This window comes from Lepidochelys olivacea (genome assembly GCF_965140295.1).
Source record: "Lepidochelys olivacea isolate rLepOli2 genome assembly, chromosome: 1".
In the NCBI taxonomy this organism is placed as follows: Eukaryota; Metazoa; Chordata; order Testudines; family Cheloniidae; genus Lepidochelys; species Lepidochelys olivacea.
The window spans coordinates 255,314,009-255,338,449 of NC_140411.1; the positions used below are offsets into that span (position 1 = coordinate 255,314,009).

At 43.7% G+C, this 24,441-nt stretch overlaps 1 protein-coding gene across 1 annotated transcript in view; it reads left to right on the plus strand.

Annotated features, from left to right (window-relative positions):
• CRY1 (cryptochrome circadian regulator 1) overlaps window positions 1-24,008 on the plus strand; it is a 75,221-nt gene extending 51,213 nt beyond the window's left edge. The window contains exons 8-14 of the mRNA XM_084651282.1: window positions 7,129-7,280; window positions 7,387-7,589; window positions 8,427-8,528; window positions 10,565-10,660; window positions 11,645-11,716; window positions 11,800-11,904; window positions 23,330-24,008. Coding sequence (XP_084507408.1) covers window positions 7,129-7,280; window positions 7,387-7,589; window positions 8,427-8,528; window positions 10,565-10,660; window positions 11,645-11,716; window positions 11,800-11,900 — 726 coding nt within the window. The 3' untranslated portion in view covers window positions 11,901-11,904; window positions 23,330-24,008. The remainder of the gene's footprint in view (window positions 1-7,128; window positions 7,281-7,386; window positions 7,590-8,426; window positions 8,529-10,564; window positions 10,661-11,644; window positions 11,717-11,799; window positions 11,905-23,329) is intronic.
• Window positions 24,009-24,441: the final 433 nt, after the last annotated feature.

Below are 24,441 nucleotides of genomic sequence, written 5' to 3' on the forward strand. Positions count from 1 at the left end.
CCGTGCCGCTGGCAAGCTCCCTGGAGGCTTTCATCTGCTTCCTGTTCAGCCTGGAACTATTCCCTTGGTGCTGGAGATCTCAGTTCCTCACTGGATTGTGAACTTGGGCTTGGTCCCTCTGGAAGCGATGCAGGTGATGGGGCTGTTTCCGTTGACTGACTGTGAACCACTCTCTGCTGGTGCACTATGTTGTGTTTCAGGCTCTGGCTGAGCCTTTTTCGTAGGTTCAGCTGCTGCTGCCAGTGCAGGCTTGGTGGTGCCCTCTGGTGTTGGAGGTGTAGGCAGGGTTGCAAGTGCTGGACTCAGTGCTGGTTGCTTTGCCAGTTCCGGTTCTGGGACTGGCTTTGGCTGGGTCTCTGGGACTGGATCCACTACGGCTGTTGCAGTCGTTGGCAGGGGTTCCAGTTCCATCACCTCCGTCTGAGTCTCTGGTAACACAGATTGGGCCCTTGTTGAAGGCTCAGGAACAGAGCTAGGTGTGACAGCTCGCTTAGCCTGGCTGCGGGTGACCATTCCCACCCTCTTAGCTAGCTTCACATGGTTGTCCAAGTCTTCCCCCAGCAGCATGGGAATGGGATAATCATCATAGACTGCAAAAGTCCACGTTCCTGACCGCCCTTGTACTGGACAGGCAACCTGGCTGTAAGCAAGTCAAAAGAGTTTGACTTGAAGAGTTGAATCGTCACTTGGACCTCTGGGTTGATTAAGCTGGGGTCCACTAAGGATTGATGGATAGCCGACACTTGTGCTCCAGTGTCCCTCCACGCGATAACCTTCTTCCAGCCCACACTCAGTTTCCCTTCGCTCTGAGGGAACTTGGGAGGCATCTGGGCCTGAGGACCTTTGGTGTGACTCCGGTGTAATGAACTGCAGTCTGTTGGAGTTCTTGGGGCAGTCGGCCTTCACATGCCCCAGCTCATTACATTTAAAACATCGCCCAGCTGACTGGTCACTGTGGCAAGGTGGGTTGCTGGAGACTGGTGTTGGGTGACAGTAAGGTGTTTGGGTTTTTCCTTGGATTGTAGGTGGGGCCTTGGGCTGCCCCTGGCGATAGGGTGTTGTCTCGGGTTGCCCCTTCTGATATCCGCTCCAACTGCTACTAGTTTTTTTTCTTTTTCACCACCTCCACCTATTTGGTTCCAATCTCCCCTGACTCGATTACTGTTTTGGGCTTCCCATCTAGGATGTACCTTTCTGTTTCCTCATGAACACCCTCTAAGAACTGCTCCATTTGCGTTAGGAAAGAGAGATCTTCCAGAGATTTAACACTTGCTCCTGATATCCAGGCATCCCAATTTTTTACAGTGTGGTAGGTGTGTGGAGAAAATGCTATGTCTGGTTTCCATTTTAGGGCTCTGAACCACCGACGGGCAGGCTCGGATGTTAGCCCCATTCTGATTCTGGCCTGTTTTTTAAAGTTCATAACTGTTCATGTGTTCCTTAGGTATTTCAGCCGCCACATCTGCTAAGGGTCCACTGAGGTGCAGCCTCAGCTCTACCATGTACTGGTCTGCAGAGATCGTGTACCCAAGGCAGGCCCTTTCGAAATTTTCTAAGAAGGCCTTTGTATCATCGCCTACCTTGTAGGTGGGGAACTTACTGGGATGGGAAGCGGTACCTGGAGAAGGATTGCTAGGGTTGTTTGGTATACTTTGCTTAGCCCTTGCCATCTCTAACTCCAGTTCATGCTTCCTCTCTCTTTCCGTCTCCTCCTGAGCATGCTGCTGGGCCTCCATAGCTCTCTCATGGGCAGCTTTTTCTGCCTCCATCCATCTCTCGTCAGCTTCCAATCTGGCTAATTCTAATTTCTTTTGGACATCACTGTCAGTCATCCTACCTTTTCTGTAGCCTATCCCGAGAGCTAGAAAGAAAAAAAAACACTTGTGAATTCCCCTGCAGGAGGTTAACTACACTGCCCTCAGGCAAAGGAAAAAAAACTCCAGGTGCTCCCAGCTTTAAAAAAAAATCCTTAAAAAAACCTCCTAGGGAGGCTTGAGAATAATATCCTAACCAATTGGTTACATAGTGATCACAGACACAAACCCCTGGGTCTTCGGACAATGGAGAAATCAGTCAGGTTCTTAAAAGAAGGATTTTATTTTTAAAAAAGGTAAAAATCATCTCTGTAAAATCAGGATGGAAAATAACTTTACAGGATAACAAAAGATTCAGAAACACAGCAGAACTTCCTCTAGACTTAGTTTCAAAGTTACGAAAAAACAGGAATAAACCTCCTTCCAGCAAAGGAAAAATTCACAAGCAGAACAAAAGATAATCTAACACGCCTTGCCTGGGTTTTACTTACAATTTTTATAATATCAGAGACTCCTTATGACAAAGAGGGGGAAAAGTTGGACTCTCTAAGGAGAAAATTATTTTTACCAGCTTCTTTAAACATACATGTGTCCAATCATCAAGCAGTAATATCCAAGTATTATTTTCACTTCTGGGAGAAGATCTCAATGTTAACCAAGAACCTCTCAGAGGATCAGAGAAGCTTAACAACAGCTCTCATTAAAAAGAGCCAGAATGTGGCAAAACATGCCCTTAGGGCATTGTTTGATGTTTCTGACACTGCTTCAAGAGCTAAGGCATCAGCAGTAGCACTCCACAGATGTGCATGATCCTCATCTTTGCCTATGGAAACGGACAAAAATTAAGGATTTACCTTCTGAAGGAGACAGGCTGTTCAGTTAAAAAACTGTTGAAGTGCTGGAGAAAATGGACACACTCCACTGCGAGATCTATGGGGTTATTACCTCCCTTATTGTAGAAAGACATCTGCAACTATGTTCAAATTTGAGAGACAATACTTTCTATCTTCTTCCTCATTATTATTATTATTATTTATTATTATACCGTTAGGAGACGTCCTTATTACCAACAACACCACACAGCCTCTCAAATTCAGGGGAGAAAGAGAAATCCTGCAAGCCATGAATGAGGACAAAGAACTTCTTAACTACATCTTCCTTTCCTTATGTCAGACCATGGGTTTGATGTGATGAACAAGGGCATCAAACCAATTTCAGTAAATACCACCCATATTTTAAGGAACAGTCTCTCTCATTTCTACAGTCCGTGGACAAATATCACCTTGGACAGATGAGTTTTAGATACAGTAAAATAAGATTATACCATCCAATTCAAATTTCTTCTTCCATGCAACTCCCCCACCCCTCTCCCTCTTCAGGGACCCTTCCCATAAGAACTTAAGGATGGAAGCACAAGGAAGGTCTGTTGCAATCTGGGGCTATAGAAAAAGTTCCATTAGGTTCCAAGAACAAGGGATTCTACTCTGGGTACTTCTAATCCAAAAAAGAATGGAGGTGACAGACCAAATCTAAACCTCAGAGCTTTAAACAGGTTTATCAGGAAGTTTCAGCTGAGAATGGTAATTAGGGGGTTGATTATTGCCTCCTTGTCTGCTCTGAATTGGTTTGGTACTCTTTATCTCAGGGACACTTTTTCATAAAACCATTTCTAGTATAGGCTCCTACCTTTTTGGCCTACCAACCACACCCAGAGTCCACCAAATGCACTGGTCTGGTAGCAGCATATTTGAAGAGAGAAGAAATTTTCATTTTTGTGTATTTAGACAATTGGCTTCTGAAGGCTCCATCCAAAGAAGAATTACAGAAAGCCATTTGGATTACTCGTGTTTTTATTTAGAACACTAAGTCTTCTCATAAACAAAGAAAAGTCTTTTCTCACACCATCACAAAAGATTCCATTCATTGATGTGATTCCCGACTCAATAAAAGGAAGAGAATGGTAGTTTATTTGTTAACTCTGTTGGGTCTGATGGCATCCACAACATATTTGACTCTGTATGCCGAGCTCAGAATGAGACCTCTTCAGTGCTGGCTACAAAGGAATTTCAGACCCATTACAGACCGCATGCAAAAATTACTCACTGTTCCAAGGAATACTTGTCTTTTGCTAAGGTGGTGGCTGGAACTTCAAAATACCCTCAAAGGCATTTTTGTTCAGCCTTTCTTCTCCTTCTTTAGTAATAACCACCATAGATGCTTCAAAGACAGGGCGGAAGTGCATCTTTGCAGTCTGTTTATTTGAGGCCCTTTGAATGACAGAGAATCCCTGTTACACATAAATGTTTTGGAACTGAGGGCAATCCAGTTAGATTTCAGAGCATCTCTCTCGCAGCTGCAAAATGCAGTAGTTCAAGTGGCCATGGACCATGTGTCAGCAACCTATGTGAACGAACAAGGAGGAACTTTATCATCTTAACTTTGCAAAGAGGCAGTAAAACTTTGGGATTGGTGTATCCAGCACAATGTATACTCAATTGCTCTGTGTGAAGCAAGTGAACACAGTATGATTGAAGATCAGTTGAGCAGAGATTCTTTGCAGACAAACAAATGGTCTCTTAAAAAATATGGTAATTCAGGATATTTTCAGCCTTTGGAGATTTCCAGACAGAGATATATTTGCAACCAGATTCAATAGGAAATGTCCCTATTTCCGTTCAAAACTGGCTCAGACAGCCTGTCATTGACGTATGTATTCCTCCTAGATTGGGAAGGCGGGTTCAGTGTATGCATTTCCCCCATTTCCCCTCATTTTCCAGTGATAAAAAGGGTAAGGCAAGATTCAGCTAGCATGATTCTCATTGCTCCAGAGTGGCAAAGACAATAGTGGTACACCGAATGCCTTCATTTATCCAAAGGTAATGACAAAATGCTCCCATCATCAATGGGCCTACTACCCCAGCAGGAGGGGAAGGTTGTCCACCCAAATTTTCAGTCATTATATTTGAGAGCTTGGGCGATAGGCCTTTGACAGAGTTAGAAAGATTGTGCTCAGTTCAGGTGCAAAGAATTTTAATTAATTCCAGAAAACTATCAACTAGAAAAAAGTTATGGGTTCAAGTGGAGAAGATTAGTTTTTGTGGGCAACTGGGAAAGGTGTTTGACCTGGTGTTAGCTCCAGTACAACTTATTGTAGAATATCTATTATGCTTAAAAAGAGTGGGGTTGTCTCTGCCTTCCATTAAGGTTCATCTAGCTGTATACCATACTCACGTTAATGGGAAAAAAAAATATATATATATATATAACTAAATTCAAATTCCATGGCATGACAGGGCCCTGCACTGGGGGATACAAGTTCAGTAGCCCTTTCAAAAAGTTTGACCAGCATTGGTCAAACTTTTTGAAAGGGCTACTGAACTTGTATTTCCCCAGTGCAGGGCCCTGTCATGCCATGGAATTTGAATTTAGTTTGGACTCCTCTCTTGTCTAACTTGAGCTTATAGTTAGCTGCTCTTTGTTTCACTTATCTGCGAAGACCGTGTTTATGATAGCAGTTACTTCTCAAGAAGAATTTGTGAACTACATGCACTGGTGTGGACCTCCTCCCCCTTATGCACTTTTTATAAGGACATAGTGGTTCTTAGACCAGACCCTAAATTTCTTCCTAAAGTTGTTTGAGTTTCATGTAAATCAGACCATTAATCTATTCTTTCCCAAAGCCTCATTCATCTAAAGGGGAGAATTTAGATTACATTCTTTAAATACCAAGAGAGTACTCTCATATTACTTAGATAGAACAAAGAGTTAAGTCTTCTTCCAAGTTATTTATTTCATATGCTGGTAACTCTAAAGGTAAAGTCATTTCTCTCAGTCCTCCTGTCTAGATAGGTTAGTGCATTTAAGAAGAACTTCTTTCCCTATTCCTAGTCTGTCCAGAGCTCATTCTACTAGAACAGTAGCTACATATGTGGCTTTTTATAAACATATTGCCCTTATTGAGATATGCAAAGCTGCTACATGGAGGTTGTTTCACATTTGCACAGAGCATTATGCATTGGATACGGCATCCTGGTTACACACCCAGTTTGGTAGAGTGGTACTCCAATCCTTGCTTAGTTAGAGCTCTTCATCCCTCTGTTCAATTTGCTGTACTGCTTGCAAGACTATCCCAAGAGTGGGGATATGCTGAGGATGCTCGAAGAAGAAATGAAGGTTACTTGTAACTGGAGTTCTTCAAGATGGGCTCTGCATATTCATGCTCCCCGACCACCTTCCCCACTCCTGCAGAGTCCAGATTAAAATATCTTGGGTTTTCTGCTCTAGCAGTGGAAGGAACTGAGGGGGCAATGTTCCTCTGCCCCCTTTAAACTCTCACCCTCAGAAAGTGCTCAAGTGCTGGACAGGGAGGGCAGGGGAGCATGGATGCCTAATGGGCACTGCTAATAGAAGGTTCTACCATACAGCACTGGTTGGCATGAGTCACAAGAATGTAATTATGCAGTGTCGATCTCTAAGAACTCAAGTTACAAGTAAGTAAGAAACCTTCATATGTCAAAGCTGTTAAGTTCTGAATTTTTTAGAATAAGTAATTATTAAATGTTAACTGTCTAGTTCACCTTGAATGGTCTCTTGCAACATGTATAACAGTCTGTTCCACCTTGTATTTAGCTGTGACACTGAGTACCTTTCCCAGACTGGAAGAAGAGCTCTGTGTAAGCCCAAAAGCTTCACTCTTTTTCACTAAGAGAAGTGATCCAATAAAAGATATTACCTCACCCACCTTGTCTCTCTAATTATTAAGTTAACTGTTAAGTTAATTGAAACCATTTTTATAGCTTTTTGGAAAATTAATTACCTAATGCTTTCTAGTGGGAAAGTTATGTAGCTTTCTAGTAGAGAACATACAGAGCTAACTAGGTAAGAAAATTCCACCCCTAACCAGAGACAGTGTGGTCTAGTGGATAGAGCGCGGCACAGGGATTCAGGAGACCTAGGTTCTATTCCTAGCTCTGCCACTGGCCCACTTAGGTGACTCGGAGCGAGTTATTTCACTGCTCTGTGTTTGTTTCCCATCTGTAAAATGCATTTGTACAAAATATGTCCAACTTCTGTGCTGTAGAAGCCAGATATACCTCTTTTCCACTATCCCACTTGAATGGACTATAAAGAGGTACTTGTGTAAATATTTATTGAGCACTCTTTGGATGTTACCAAGTCTGTTCAAATGTCAGTACTATGCTCTTAAATGTTGAAATGCTATCTTTTCTGACATCTTGATAGCTGAGCAATGCTTAGGAATGTTTGTGGAAAAATTTAACACATTTAGAATAACTTGATACTGTTATTTCTTAAGGTGTTTGAAGAATTGCTGCTTGATGCAGATTGGAGTGTAAATGCTGGAAGCTGGATGTGGCTTTCCTGTAGTTCGTTTTTTCAGCAGTTTTTTCACTGCTACTGTCCTGTGGGTTTTGGCAGAAGAACTGATCCTAATGGGGACTACATCAGGTAATCTCATGTACAATCCACCCCATAAATATTATAAAGCCATCTTTGAAGTTGCCTGAGTTTTAAACAGCTATGTGTTTTAAACTATACTTTTTTTTCTTTAAAGACGTTATTTGCCTATACTTAGAGGTTTCCCTGCAAAATACATATACGATCCTTGGAATGCCCCAGAGAGCATCCAGAAGGCTGCAAAATGTGTAATAGGAGTTCATTATCCTAAACCAATGGTAAATCATGCAGAGGCAAGCCGCCTGAATATTGAGAGGATGAAACAAATCTACCAGCAGCTTTCACGATACAGAGGCTTGGGTATGACTGTAGTCTACTTCGTATATTTAATTGAGGTTTTGTCTCCCCTTCAAGTTGTGACAACCCATTCTGTAGCTATGGGGACCAGATATGAGCCCAGTGTCGGGGTAGCCTAGTTAACCAACAAAAGTGGATTATAAGAGCAGTGTATCCTTCTAACACTTGTCTTTTCCCTCTCACTCACCTCCTCCCAGCCCTTTGCAATTCATCTGGTCTGCACCTGCCTATGGAGTTCGTCCTGAAGTTTCTTTAAGATCATGTCATCTCCAGGGCATCAAAATAGACTTGTATAGATTAATTTTACTACCAGATAGAATTACTGCAAGAAAAAGTTACAGTGGAAAAGGTCTTGCAACCTTAACTATACAATCTGCTATTCACAAACATGGTAGTTTATCTTGAGAAATTAATTTTAACCTTTGTTTACATTCTTCCATCTATTTAAAAAAGTCCACTTCTCCCACTGTTGTGCAACATGTGCATTTGTTGACACCTGCCTGTCCAAATAATGGCTGTATTCCAGGGATGTGGGGTATATACATAGATATGAAGTAACTTGTGATGTCTTTTACACTAAAATGCACTATATTTAACATATGCAATTAACGTTTCTTGCAAAAATACTGACTTTTTGATAAGTAAAATAATTATAACCTAAAATTACTTGGAAAGATATTCCAATTTACAGTAGAGGAGGAAAAAAATAATTCTCCCCACTGATGAAGTTCAACTACTAAAGAAAATACTGTTGAGAGACAAGGGAAGATATATACACTACATCAAAACACATGTGCTTGCCTCAATATTGTTGGCAATGAATTTTGTTTCCTTGATTAGGTCTTCTTGCAACAGTGCCTTCTAACCCAAATGGAAATGGAAATGGTGGCCTAATGGGATATTCACCAGGAGAAAACATCTCTGGTTGTAGTAGTGCAGGTGGTAAGTAGAATCTCCTCAGGTCCAATACTTTTGTCAGAATAGAAGTTGCATAAACGCCTTAAGTGAGCCCCCTAGCATGCTACAGTAACTCCTCACTTAACGTTGTAGTTATGTTCCTGAAAATTGCTACTTTAAGCAAAACGATGTTAAGCAAATCCAATTTCTCCATAAGAATTAATGTAAATAGCCGGGGTTAGGTTCCAGGGAAATTTTTTTCACCAGACAAAACACTATGTTTTATTTATATTTATATCTATAGACACACACACAGTATAAGTTTTTTAAACAAACAATTTAATACTGTACACAACAATGATGATTGTGAAGCTTAGTTGAGATGGTGAAGTCAGAGGTTGGAAGAGGGCAGGATATTTCCCAGGGAATGCCTTACTGCTAAATGATGAACTAGCACTCGGCTGAGCCCTCAAGGGTTAACACGTTGTTAATGTAGCCTTACACTCTGCAAGGTGGCACGAATGGAGGGAGGGGAGACAGAGACACACACCATGTGTGCATTGCCCCTTTAAGTACTTTGACCTCACTCTAAGTACATTGCCTTTTTAAGTAGATCAGGAAGTTGAGACAGCAGCTGCTGCCAGCAGGCTCCCTCCGTCCTGAGCCCTGTCATGTCTTCCTCCTCCTCTTCTCCCCCAGCCCCCCATGGAGATGAGGTGCAGGAGGAGAGGAACACCCTGATATTAGCCCCCTCTTTCCACACCTTCCTCCCCCCTTACACAGCAAGCAGGAGCAGCTCCAAGACATAAGGCAGGAGCAGCACATGGCAGTGGGGGGAGGGACAGCTGAACTGCCTGGCAATTAGTAGCCTGCTGGGCAGCTGCCACACAAGGAACTTAAGGGAGCTGATGGGGGGCTGTCGGTTCACCCTGGTTCCAAGCCCCCAACAGCTAGCTCCAACGGCCTGCTCTTCCTGCAAGCAGTGGACAAAGCAGGTGGCTGCCAAACAAGATTATAAGGGAGAATTGCGCAACTTTAAATGAGCCTGTTCTCTAATTGATCAGCAACGAAACAACGTTAACTTGGATGACGTTAAGTGAGGAGTTACTGTATTATGTAGAAACAGCTACCCTCATGAAAACAGTTTTGTGAAAACAGCTCTTAAGAATGATTTCAGATCCACTCTTCCACCATAGCTAATTTTTGCATGATTATATAAATGTTAAGAGTCGCTCATCTGAAGAATAGGTACATTCAGCATAAGTAAGTAGAAAGGAATGTTCTTTAGAAAGGAATGGTCTAACCCTTGTAAAAGTATTAATACATTTCAAGCAATTCTTCAAAACATTTGTACATCTATTTCCCTCCTAGGAATCATTAATACCTTGTGATAGTGGTAACATCATAAATTAAATCAAGCTGTAAACTCTTTGAGGCAAGGCCCATTTTTGCTATATTTGTACCGTGCCTAGTACTTTGGAGACTGTGGATACTCTAGCTACCAACCCAGTACAAATAATGATGGTAAAATATCCCAAACATACCTACAATACATAATGTATAACTTTTCAATTGGGTTTTAATTAAAAATATTTTTAGCCTACAAACATCCTTTAGGTGATGTACAGATGTTAGTATTTTATATACAGAATATAGGGAATAAAACATGCTCTGAAACTTAAACATCAAAGGCAAAACTTTCAAAGGGGCTTCAGTCCAGCATACAAAGTTGAGGAGACAATTTTGCATTATCAGATTCTTGTGTACATAAATTGCATTTGTATTTTTCATATCAGGAATGTGAGTCTCAGCTACTTGGTTGATGCACAGAGATCTGAATTGGTTTGAGCAATACCTTGGACATAAAATTTTCCCCTTAACTTCAGAGGTTACATTTAAAAAAAATCTTCATAAATTTCACTTTACAGAACCCTTTATAGCTTTAGAATGCAATATTCAGTAATTCCCATTTTGTACAAGACAGTACATATTTCAAACATTACACTTAATTATTTATTAAATGTTCAATCTGTGCTGTATTCTATGCTAAAAAATTTTTTTTTAAAATGTCCTTTTTTCAGGAGCTCAACTGGGAAGCACTGATGGTCATACAGTGGGCGTTCAGACATGTGCCCTAGAAGACTCACATGCAGGATCAAGTGTAATACAGCAGCACGGTATTATTCAGCAAATAAAATGTGTTCAGAAAAGTTCTCATGATTCTTGAAATTGTTAAAAACCTCAGTTTCCCTGGGCCACTTCTCCTTTGGCCCTATGCACCTTCCTGCCCCTTTGCAGCAGGGCCGCAGCCTGGCAGGTAATGGGTTGGAGCCCCTATCTGCTCCCCCAAGCCTACCCAGCACTGCTCTGTCCAAGGTGCTACTCCTTTTGTCAGGAGCCAGTCCTTCTCCCTTGCTGGCCAGGGAGTGACTGCCTTCTCCCTAGCTGGGCAGCCTTTATATAGGACCTAGCTGGGTCGTGATTGGCTGCCCCTTCCCCCATCCTGATTGGCTCTCCCCAGGTCTTCACTGATTGGCTGCTGGTCTGCGCAGCCTCTCTGGCCTGGTTGAGCCCTTTTTCTCAGGGGGTGGGGCTCTGCCCCACGACACACTCCCATTGCAATCTCGGCAGAGGTTGAGGGTTGACAATACAGATGTGGAGACAGGACTTCACTCTCACACCTTACAGGCCTCCAGAACATGGCTGAAGCAAATGTTTGGGTAGAATAGAAAAACTTGTTCTTGCTTCTGCAGTACATGCTCTGTTGATAGACAATTCCAACACTGAGGGCTGTCGGGCAATTTACATGAAACAGAAAATTCTGGTTCATCCCAGTTTAGTTGTGCTGTTGACTCCTTTTGGTATCTTAAGAGAATAGTAAAAAGGATGAGGTGATTGGACAGTGTCAAAACTAAAGTTGGTAGTAGTTAGAAAAGGGGTGTGAAGAGGGGTGTGTGTGTGTGTGTGTGTGTAGAGAGAACTTCTTAGTACGAGAATTTTTCAGCAAACAAGAATGATTTAGGTCAGACTTCTCTGTGTTTGGGAGTTCAGGGTTTGGCTCCCCTTGTTCATACAAAAGCTTAATGGATACAAGCGTATAACTGATAAATAAAAGGAAAACACAGGAATGATTTAAGTAAATGTATACTGTATTTTAACAGGTTATTCTCAAGGCAGCAGTATTTTACATTATGCCCACGGAGACCATCAGCAATCACATTTACTGCAACAAGGTGACTTATGTTTTAAAAGATGTCATTTGGATACATAAAAAACAAAATAGTTTCTTAAGTTAGGTGTTGATTTCATTTTTCAGGAAGAACAGGAAGCACTGGCATCAGCACTGGGAAACGCCCAAATCCAGAAAAGGAAACTCAGAGCATTGGGCCGAAAGTCCAGCGACAGAGCACTAATTAGATTGGTAAGAAAGGAGAACTCTAAAACATCTGGTTGGTGAGCTAAATTACTATATAGTGTGTGCACCCATTAATGTACAATGTGTGTGCTGTTGCATGGTATAAAGCGGAGCAAATACACATAACTACTGACTGAATGTGGCTGAAAAGGAACAGCAGCTATGCTCTGCTTTCTTGTGCACACAATTGTGATGGAAGTGGAAGGCTGAAAAGCAAGTTCTTCTTTGAGTGCTGGCCCTATGTATATTCCATTGTGAGTGTGCATGCACCTTAGACTAGAGAATTTTTGAAAGCAGTGTCCATAGGTCAGCGCCTGTGCCCCTACTCTCTTCATGCTCTGCACCAAGTATATAAGGGATGGGGAGGACTGATCACCTTTTCAGTTCCTTCTTACTACCACATGGCCTAAGTGTGAGTCGCCAGTGTCCAGACCTGCTTCTTTCTCTTCAGCCTGATCCTTAAAACCTGTAAATATTTAAAAGTTTACCCGCTTTATCTTTAGCATAGTTAATGTTTTTAATAGTTCTATTAGTATAGCTAATGGATAGTTAAATCCCCTCCCTGGGGACTCATGTGCATCCCAGTATGTAAATTAGATTATGCCTAGATTATCTGGCTTTAAAAGCTGCATCTCCTGTACTTGCACCTTCCTGGTCAGTGACAACCACCAGCGCTGCCTGTACTGCTTTGGGGAAGTGCCTGCCATCTTCCAGATGCAGTATCTGTCACTACTTTCCTAGCTAGATCCCTACGGGTGCGAGAATTCCGGCTTAAAAAACACCTCATGGAAAAGGCTACGAAGCCCCAGTCAGACCCAAGTCGAGAAAACCCCCTGTATATTAGCTAGAGTCGTCAAGGAGTCTGCCTCCTGCATCAGGCTTCACACCAGGAGCGATGGAGAATATGCCTATGGACCCTTCATCAGGGGTTCCTCACAGGAGCAGAGCATGCTTGTATAAGCACAGAAGCAGATCTCCCCTCTAAGTCCGCTCCAAAGAGGACAGATCTCTCCCTGTCCAATTCAGGCAAGTCTTTGTGCCCAGGGTCAATCAGCGTTGTCTTGGCAAATCACACTGGATTTCTGACTACATTTAAGCTCTGCTACAATCTTGCTAAAATGTCTCCTCCACCAAGAATAATAGCTCACTCCATTGGGGCTCAGTCCACTTCATCAGCTTTTCTCAGCAACGTTCCGGTAGCTGTTGTATGTAAGATAGCAACATGCTTGTGTGTGCATTCCTTTTCCACTCATTATGCCATCACTCAAGTCTCCTGGGATGATGCCAGTTTAGTAACAGACTTGCCAGTCTCTCTTCAGATGATCCAAAGTCCCTCCACCTGTAAGGGAACTGCTGATGAGTCACCTACAGTAGAACATATATGTGCACTGGAAGGAGAAAAAGCAGTTACTTACCTGTATAGTAACTGTTGTTCCTCGAGATGTGTTGTGCACACACACATTTCGTGACCCGCCAACCTTCCAAACTACTTCAGACATTACATACAGCAATGTGAAGGAACGGAGCAGCGGGCAGCAGATATTCCCCTTGTATACCCTCACCTGAAGGCATGAGGAGATCACGGCAGCATGCACTGCCTAGTAGTACTACTGCACTGAGCATACAAACCTCTACATTGGAATGTATGTGTTCACAGCACGCCTTGAAAAACAACAGTTACCATACAGATAAGTAACCATTTTTTCTTGCTAGTTTAGACTCTCCTCTTACTCTCAAGACAACGGATCTTTCCCTTAGTTCGCTACAGATTCACCTGGCACAATCGGTGCATGTCACCCACCATCGGGGGGTTATTCAATCTTTACTCACCTACCAACAGCCAGTTTCCAGAAGGTTCTGATTAGAACCTTTCTGCCAGTAAGGAAACCAACCCCTGACTGGGACCTTAATTTAGTACTTTCAGGTCTCACTAAGCTACTCTTTGAACCAGTAGCTATGTGTTTCATGTCTCACCTGTAGATAAATGTTGCCTTCTTCATTGCTATCACCTTGGCCAGAAAGGTAGGTGAACTTGGGGTCCTAATGGCTGTACACAGTATCCCATAAGGACAGAGTCTCTACATCCAACAACTACATCCAAAATTTATTCCTAAAATTGTTCCATCATATAAACCAGTCAGTTCATTTACCTGTGCCTTTCCAAAGCCTTATGCCTTTAGTGAGGAGAGGAGACTTAATTCTCTCGACGAATGATGAGTGTGGTCATTTTTACCTGCAGAGAACAAAACCGATCAGAACAGTCATCTAGATTGTTCATTTCCATACCAGAGTGAGTTTGAGGTCAAGCTATATCTTCTCAGTGGATCTCTGGGTATATCCTGTTCTCTTATCAGATGGCACAGCTTCCTCCCTCACATGGGGTAAAGATTTACTATGCAAGGGAATAAGCAGCCTCAGAAGCATCACTTCAAGAAGCATCCCTGCTTGGTATTTGCAGGACAACCTACATGGAGTTCCATCCACACATTCATGAGGCATTACTCCTTGGTCCAAGACTCTGCCTTTGACTCATCCTTTGGGGCAGTGGTTCTACAAGCAGCTATGCCACCTGTGTTCTTGCACCCGCCTCCTCTCTGAATACTGTTTGTCAGTTATCCATCGGGACCAGCACTCAAAGAAGAAAGGGAAATAGCTTACCTTGTTGTAACTGAAGTTCTTCAAGATGTGTGGTCCCTATCTCTCTTCCACTTCCCACCCTCCTTCACCTCTGCTTCAGAGCTTGGCAACATTCATGGTAGAGAAGAAACTGAAGAAGCAGTTGGTCTGCCCCACTCCTTATACCCTCACGATAGAGCACAGGAAGAGTAGGGGTGCAGGCATGGACCAATAGACACTACTTGCAAAAATTCTCTGGTCTCAGGCACCTGGAATGCATGCGTACCCACAGTGGAATAGATAGGGACTACACATCTTGAAGAACTCCAGTTACAACAAGGTAAGTAATTTCCCTTTGTATGGGATTGGATAGTGAATTGGCCTTGGGGCTGTGGTACAGGGCTTTAGAAAGAAAAGCGCTCCTTATGGATGTCCTAAGATGTGCATTTAGGCCTTGGCTCCTCAGATTCTCAGGCTCTGCATGGTTTCAAGGCCAAGACCTCTGTGTGATCTGTACCACTGTTAATTTCTCTTAACGTGAAAGAGTAGCATGTAGTGTGGTTTTTTTTTTTTTGTTTTTTTTTCATGCTGTCATAGCCATATGTTTTTTACACTTTCCATTCCTTGGGTTCTTCCTGTGATGGGGAGGATTAGCTAAGTATAAAGGGCCATAACTGCAAGTTTAATTCTTTGACAGCACTATTAGTCAATTTTCTCATGGTAAGATCGAATGTGTCTTGCAGCCAGTGTTACTGCATGTTGACACATCTTCATAAAGACATTGCAGTACGTTGTTGACACTGCTGTGATTTCTGTGGCTCTGTCTCGGATTAAGTCAGTCTCCTCTGATTCTTTATCTCCATCACCCTACTGGCTTCTTGAAGCATTGGGAATGGAATCTCGAGACCCTGCTCCATTTGCTCCGAACTACACTTCCACCCCGTTATCTTACATATCTCAAGCAATGTGGATGTGCTTCACTGGTGGTTCTTCGAGTGATATTCCCAGGGGTGCTTCACTGTAGTTGCGGCAGTGCCTTTGCATCTGGAGTCGGAGATCTTCAATAGCAGTGCCCATCGGACCGCACATGCGCACCTCACCTCCCCTGCGCTGTGTGCAGGTAGTATACATAACGCTGTTCGGTCCGACTGCCCTCAGTTCCTACTCTACTGCCTGCATTCTGGTACGGAACAATTAGCAGAGCCCACTTAGGTAATGTCTTACCTGTTTTCCCTCTCGTAGTTAGTTAGCTCCTTCATTTTCTTTTCTTATCCTTCATCCTTTAAAAAAAAACAAAAAACCTTTTTTGTTTGCCCTATTTCCCATCAGGGAAACTATTCCCTCACCCTTATGCAGGGCTCCTCCGGGTTTAAGCGGTGTGTGTTATGTGGGGCCGCCTTCTCTATAACAGACAGCCACGCCCAATGTATCTATTGCCTGGGAGAGGGACACGTTTCCCAGAAGTGTTTCCACTGTCTGGGCTTAAAGCCCAAGAGCAAGGAAAGACAGGGACCTTAAACTCAAACTATTCCTCATGGAAAAGTTCCTGCGACCAGTGTCGGACCCTGGTTCTTATTCCTTACTGGAGAGACCCTCACACTCAGCAAGGTCATCTGCCAACTCTCACTTCCCTTGCCTGAGTAAGGGAAGATCATCCTCTAACCAGGCTGACACTTAGAAGAGAGCCGTCCCTCCTTCAGCGCCTGAGGCACAAAGTGCAGGAATGCCATCTCTGGCTAGATCCGTAGTGCGAATGGCTTCTGAGAAGAGGCACAAAGCTGCTCCTAGACTGACTACCTCGGCCCCTGAGAGTAAGTCTAAGGACCGTGCCAGGGCGAAACAGTAGGTATCAGCGCTATCTCCTGTTGTGGGCAACCGAAGCAAGCCCTTTATCTCTTCAACGGCTCCAGGTCCATTTTTTGTGCCGAGGACGCTGTCTGCACCACCACTGACAAAACAGCTGGCTCCAGTGAAGCCCTCAGCCCTGACCTGCGCACGGCACTGAAGCTTTCGGCTCTGAGAAAGACTCCAGTAGGGTTGCAAACTCCTACTAAAGCTACGGCTCTGAAAAGCACTCTGGCGCAATCTGCTTACTCTTTTTTCCATATCACACCTCAGCACCGTGCTCAATACAGGCACTGAGCAGAGATCACTCGCAGGAATTCACACAGCTGTCAGACCTCACTATATCTGACACTGCAGACTCTCCGCTTCTCAGACAGGAGGTGTCCCAAATCTCACCCACTTCTCAATCAACACACTCTTCATGCTGTCTCACAGGGACAGGACCTCCTTTTCTTAGTGATGTTGAGGAGGATGAAAAGACGCTCTTGCCCCACCAACATCAGGGCAATTGACATCAACTTACCAGCCTTACCCTGCTGCAGTTCAGGGAACCCAGCCTTTTCAGGGGTCCCCATGAATGCAACCATATATTCCCTTTCCCCCTAATTGGCCATATTGGGACCCCTGGGCCATGTATAGGGCACAATTTGGTAATCCCCCACCACTGCAAACATGCCAGCCTCCATCCATTCCCTTCTCAACAATCTCTCGACCTCCAGAACCACATACTCCGTAAATACCACCACTGGAGGAGGAACTGGAAGGAGAGCAGGATGGGGAGGTACCTCCGGTCTTCCCATTTTCTTCATCTTCACCTGATGGAGCCATCATGCCACCTCCTCCCACAGTGGCTGATGATTTTTGTCACTTTCATGAGTTAGGGAGTCAGCCACTCTACGAAACAAAGATCCCACTTGAGAAGGTCAAGGAGCAACAACATAAACTGATGGACATTCTCCATACCTTCTCAACAACAAAAAATGCCCTAGCTATTAACGGTTCACTACGTGAACCTGCAAACCTTCTTTGGCAGACTCCAGCCTCTATCCCACCTACATGCAAATGGGTGGATAGGAAATATTATGTACGTGAAGAAAATGTGGGGTTTTTATTTTCACATCCTGCCCCAAATTCCCTTATGGTGAATGTGCTACAAGAGAAGAGCCATCAGTGCCAATCCAATCATCCTGACTGAGACTGGAAACATTTAGCTCTCCTGGGTAGAAAATCCTACTCATCTGCTACCCTCCAATTTTGAATTTCTAACTATGAGGCCCTTATGGCCAAATAAGATTGTAAAAAATTATTCTGAGCTGGAGTAATTTTGCCAGGATCTGCCAGAGGAAAAAAGGGAACAATTCCTGTCCCTCATTTCGGAAGGTCACTTAATAGCCTGCACGGCCCTGCAGGCCCTCCCTGGACTTAAATGACACAGCTGCCCGATACTGCGGTAGTAATGTGACGTGTATCATGGTTGAACCTTTCAGGATTCCCAAAGGAGATGCAAAATACAGTCAAGGATCTCCCGGTCGAGGGACAAAAACACTTTTCTGAGCACATGGACAACTCCTTACACTCACTGAGAGACTCCTGAGCCACTGTAAAATCCCTCGGTATGTACACACCACAGCCAAAACAAACATTGGGAAAATATCCACTCCCTCCACGATCTCTCCCTCAGCCATACTACCCACAGCAGCAGTTTGACAACCAAGGCCGTTGTCGCCGACTTCCCAACAAGTGCAGACAATCGCCTGCACAAGGGACACCTGGGCCCGAACACACTCTAATAAGCAGCAAATTTGAAGGTGTGGTCAAGGTCCAGAGACCCTCCTGCCTGCTCCTATTGCCCCTACCAGCAGTAACGCCATCTACACACTGACAGTTCGGCAACCACCTAGCTCCATTTTTACCATCTTGGATGCTCATTATCTTGGACAGATGGGTTCTGGAAATAGTAAAGGTTACTCCATTCCCTTCCTAACTTTACCATCCTGCCAACCCCCCCTCCACATCCCTTTTCAGGGACCCCTTACAGGGGAGCCCATCCTGGAGGGGAAGGTGAGGCATCTTCTTCAACAGGGAGCCATAGAACCAGTCCCTCCACAACACAAAGGATGCGGTTTCTACTTTCACTACTTCATGGTACAAAAGAAGTTTGGCGGTTGTTGCCCCATCCTAGACCTTCGCAATCTCAACAAGTTTGTGAGACTACAGTGTTTGAATATGGTCACCCTATCCACCATCATCCCAGCACTGGAACAGGGGGGATTGGTTCTTGGCCCTCAACCAACAGGACGCATACTTTCATATTGCAGTAAACCCTGCTCACAGACATTTCCTACAATTCATTGTTGACCACGGTCACTACCAGTACAGGGTACTACCCTTCAGACTATCCACAGCTCCGTGAGTTTTTTCCAAAGTACTTGCAGTGGTCATGGCCTTCCTCCGCAAACAAGGCATCACCATTTTCCTGTATCTAGATGACTCTTCTCAAAGTGCCATCCAAGACAGAAGCTCTCCAAGCAGTCCACACTACAATGACCCTCTTTACAAAACTGGGCCTCCTTATCAATTTTGAAAAGTCCACACTAACCCCAGTGCAAACACTGGAATTCATTGGTACTCTACTCGATGCCAAGCGGGCAAGAGCATTTTTACTACCTCACAGGTTCACAGCGATAACACAACTAGTCTCAACCACCAAAGCATGCCCCCAAATTCCAGCACATACATGCCTCCAATTCTGGGACATATGGCTGCAGCTACATTTATGGTCAAACACACAAGGCTGCATATGCAGTGTCTTTAGGGCTGGCTCCGTACAGTATATCTTCCTCACAAGCACAGCATGCAAAAACTCCTGTCCATGCCAGCACAGGTCAAGGAGTCACTACTGTGGTGGACGTGCCCGACAATGTCTGTGCCAGGGTCCCTTTTCTTCAACCTCCACCTACTGTGATACTTACCACCAATGCCTCCCTCCTCAGCTGGGGAACACATCTATGCAAGCACAGTATGCAGGGCAGATGGATGCCCACCAAGTCCACCTTACACATCAACCTCCTGGAACTGAGGGCAGTCCGCAGTGCCTGCCAACATTTCCTACCACTCCTCAGAAACTAGACTATTTGAGTAATGACAGACAACCTCACTTGTATGTATTCCATCAACAGGCAAGGAGGTGACAGGTCCCATTCCCTACGCTCAGAAGCGATCAAGCCATGGAATTGGCGTATCCACAATGACATCTCCATCTCTACTGTGTATCTCCCTGGACTTCAGAACACAATAGCGGATACGCTGAGCAGAACCTTCTCACACTAGCACGAATGGCAGCTCGACAAGAGAGCACTCCGACCCATCTCCCGCCAATGGGGTCACCTCACCATAGACCTTTTCACCACTCAGAATGCCCGCTGTCCTCAGTCTTGTTCCAGAGCAGGGCTGGGATTCTATTCACTAGGGGATGCATTCCTTATGAACTGGAATGCACCACTTCTCTACGACTTCCCGCCCTTTCCCCTCCTGTTCCAAGTCTTACTCAAGATACAGGAAGATCGAGCTCTGGTTATACTAATCACACCGACATGGCCACAACAAGTCTGGTTCATGCACCTGCTTTGCATGACAGTTTCTCGGCCTATAAACCTTCCCCCAGCATCATGGCTCCTCTCTCAGGACAGGGGGCACATTCAGCATCCCAATCCACAGATGCTCCCCTGAAAGCTTGGCTCCTTCATGGCTCTGGGATTCTGAAATAACCTGTTCAGATTCAGTAAAACATACCTTGATAAAAGCAGGTGCGAGTCTGCCAGACGTACCTGTTCTCACAAGTGGAACTGGTTCCAACTTTGGTATGCCGATAGACAGGTTGATGCAGCCTGCACTCCATTAACTCTCATATTGGACTACCTCCTTCAACTCAAACAGCACGGATTGGCTTTTAGTTCTCTAAGGGCATGGCTACACTTGCAGATGTAGAGCACTTTGAGTTAAACCAGCCTTCGTAGAACGCAGTAGGGAAAGCGCTGCAGTCTGTCCAGCTACAAGCGCACTGGTGTGGCCACATTAGCAGGTCTTGCAATGGCCACAGAGAGCAGTGCATTGTGGTAGCTATCCCAGCATGCAAGTGGCTGCAACGTGCTTTTCAAATGTGGGGGGGGGGTGGAGTGTGACAGGGAGTGTGTTGTGTGTATGTGGGGGGAGAGGGAGTGGGTTTTGGGGGGGCTGAGAGCATGTCAGCATGCTGTCTTTTAAGTTCAGACAGCAGCAGACCCTCCTCCGACCCCCACCTCACTCTCTCACACACACAGCATTCCACAGTAATGGTTGCTTTGTCTCGGAGCAGATAAGCAGCCAGCTGTCAGAAACGGAGCTTTCAAAGGGGATATCCTCATTCCTACAGCAAGTTCAAAGCAATGAGAAGAGTGGCCACTTGACTTAAGGGGATTATAGGACATTTCTGGAGGCTGATCAGAGCACAGTAATGTAACAGTTTCACAGTGACGCCCGAGTGTTTCAGCCAAGGCGCAGCAAGCATTAATCATCTCACCGAGGTGGAGTACCAGGAGCGCTCTAGCCGTGGAGTCAGAGCGCTCTACATGCCTTGCCAGTGTGGATGGGTTTTGAGCTAGGGCGCCTGGGGCCGCTTTAACGCGCTCTCACTCGCAAGTATAGTCAAACCCTTAGAGTGCACCTGGCTGTAGTTACCACATTCCACTGCTCTGTCGAGGAATATTCAGTTTTTGCACACTCCCTTGTCAAATGTTTTCTTAAGAGTGTTGGAAACCTATACCCTGATATACGTCCCCCAACCCACCCTGGGGCTCCAGCCTAGTCCTACGCTCTCTGACTAGACCTCCATTTGAGCCAATAGCAGTCTGCTCATTCCTTCATCTAGCAATGAAACTGGCCTTCCTCATCACCATTACATCGGCACGACGCGTGGGAGAAATATCCTCTATTATGGCATACCCCCCCATATACAATGTTTTATAAGGACAAAGTGACCCTCCATCCCCACCCAAAATTCCTGCTGAAGTTATAACATTCTTCTATCTGAACAAGCCTATATTTCTCCTTCTTTCCCAAACCACACAATTACCAAGAAGCCGCTCCCCACATGTTAGATGTTCATTGTCATTCTATTTGGATAGAACCAAACCATTCAGGAACTCACCACGCTTGTTCATATCCATTGCTGAACACTCTAAAGGCTCTGCTATATCTAAACGCCTCTCTAAATGGATTTCACAGTGCATACGCCTGTCTTACACACTTCACAATAAACCACCTGCCTCTATCAGGACACACTCAACACGAGCGTTCTCAACCTCCATTGCATTCCTCAATAATGTTCCCATAATATATGCAGGGCTCCCACATGGACATCTTCTGATACGTTCTCCCAACATTACACCGTCTGGCAGGATTCCTCGACAGATGCCATTCTTGGACATACGGTCCTGTCCTCGGCGATACCAGCCACTCCGAAGCTCCAACCTTCTAGCTAGGGACACTGCTTTATAGTTACTTACAGTGATGGGGACAACACTCGAAGAAGAAGATAGGGTTACTCACCTTGTGCAGTAACTGAGGCTCTTCGAGATGTGTGTCCCCATTGGTGCTCCACTACAGCCCTCCTCCCCTCTGCTGCGGAGCATAGCATTTGGGCTCTGGAGCAGAGAAGGAACTGAGGGCGGTCAGACCGCACAGCACTATTTATACTACATGTGTGCAGCGTGGGGGAGGAGAGGTATGTATGTGCAGTCCAACAGGCACGGCTATTTAAGATCTCCAACTCCAGACACAAAAGCAGCGTCACACCTGCAGTGGAGTACCTGTGGGGGGACACATCTCGAAGAACCTCAGTTATTGCACAAGGTGAGTAACCTTCTCTTCTGACTAAGTTCACTCTTCATGAAACTATGTAAACTCTGAGGAACAACTTTGGACCCTCATACTCTAGGGCTTGATGAGTGTCTAAACTCCCAGGTTAGGCATTACTGGTTTGAAAGTATAATCTTTATTATTTTGTAATCTGACATCAGTAAATGGCTGCTGAGCTCCTTGACTTGACTCTACCTATTATTGCTTGGTCTATAATGCGGCAAATCACAAGTGTATTACAAAGAAAAAGAAATTCTCTTTTAGGAATTTGACTTCAATTGTATAGATATTTGAAGGAGATACATGAATTCACATAGACCTGAATGAGAACCCATTGAAAGCAGTAGACTAGCTAGTCATTATATTTCCCAATGAATGAGGTGTTGTCCCAACTATGTATGCTATGAAACGCTGATGGAAGGAGATCTGCATGCCTCTTTTCTACATCATGTTTTTCTGTAGCTGCCAATTGGACTCTCAGCCACTTGGTGACAAGAAATTTTGAAGAATTTGTTTTTTAGTTTTCCTGCGAACATTGTAGTCTAGTTTGAATGAACATGTTTAAAGAAAGAAAGAAAAAACCTTTTTCTCCTGTCAAAACTAATGGACTACACATCAGAATGGGTTTTGTTTTTTTTAATTATTATTGGAGTTCTCCAAATACGTTGCTTTCACCAATCTATACACCTTTCTCCACCCCTGTACACCTTTGGATTTCTTCCACAACTCTTGAAGAAATTCCCCATCTTTCAGTCTTTGGTAGTGAATTTTTCTTGTGAGCACACTTGTGAGTTACACTTTTGGGAGACCCCACTTGTCTAAAATGTCAGTTTTATTTTGTTTAAGGTATATTACATGCTGTTCCTGAACTCTACTGAAACGTCATTGTAAAATTGTAGTTAAATGTAATGTACACATCATAGTAATGTAGTAAGGAGATTTCATATCATGTAAGTATGTTTATTGGCCAGTTTACTGTAAAAATCATAATCAAAACATACATTTTATATGATATTGTACTGGGATCTGCAAAAATATTATTCCTCAATTGATTACTTTTTTTTTTCCCCTACAGCATTGTTGGAAGAGAAGATGCTGCACAGAATGTGTTGAAGGCAACATTTTGTTGCGCTGTATTGGAGCTAAAGTATTGTGAGAATACTTGTATTAAAGTAACACATTTTTCATAAATTTGTTTTGAATGTTCTGAATTGTTGTAAACAAGTTCAGTTTTTGGAATGCTTTATTTCTAATTGGCATTTTTATGGTTTTTAACTTTTTAATGACTTTCATAAAGGGCAAATTGAGATTTGTATATAAAGTATTTGGTGAGGAATTGTTAACTTGAATGTAAATACAAACATTCATGATTAGTGATAGACTCATCAATATATTTTTGATATTTCATGTATGGTAACAGTAAAGACAGTAAAGTAATGGTGGTTCTGTAAAATAGAAACTTTGTGGGCAGAAATTGGGAGGTATGGAGGTTTTTAGAGTTAATATTTTTAGAGTGGACAGGATTTTAACCTCTGTATGATCCAACTTCTGTATATTTTCATAATGTAAGAGCTTAGGACTGTTTTTAATTAAAATACAGTAGACTTGTAACCTGTATTAAATGCAGCTGTATATAAGTCACATGCCATTTATTTCTGTCAAGAAGTGTAAAGTTGTCATGTATATGTCCAGTCCTTGTATTTCCCATTGCCTTTTCAGTTAAGCTAAAATGACCTTGTTTAATAAAAATGTATATACAGATGTATTGGTTTTAATTGTGTGTGTAGACATACACTATTTGTGGGAGGTGGGGGGGGCGTGTAACATACGTACACACACATACGCTATTTGTTGTTGCTCTTGTGATGATTACCCAGAAAATCTTTAGGGGAAGAGATGATCTTCAGATTTAGAATGGTTGACTGCACGGCTTCCTTTTTAATTATTTCCACAAGTTTTCATAATAGCAGAGCTAAAACTTGTCAGTATAGATATATAAAATCTAATCATGAAAAACCCATGTGAAAAGAATGCATGGTTGCAAAATCCAGGACTCAAACGTTAGGAAATGCTAGAATTAAGGTTTCCTGTGCAATCTTAATTTAGACCCCTTGTGCACATTGCATACTATTTTTTTCCACAGGACTCCTACCTCATTCACTGGATGCTTTGTATAGGCTTAGATGC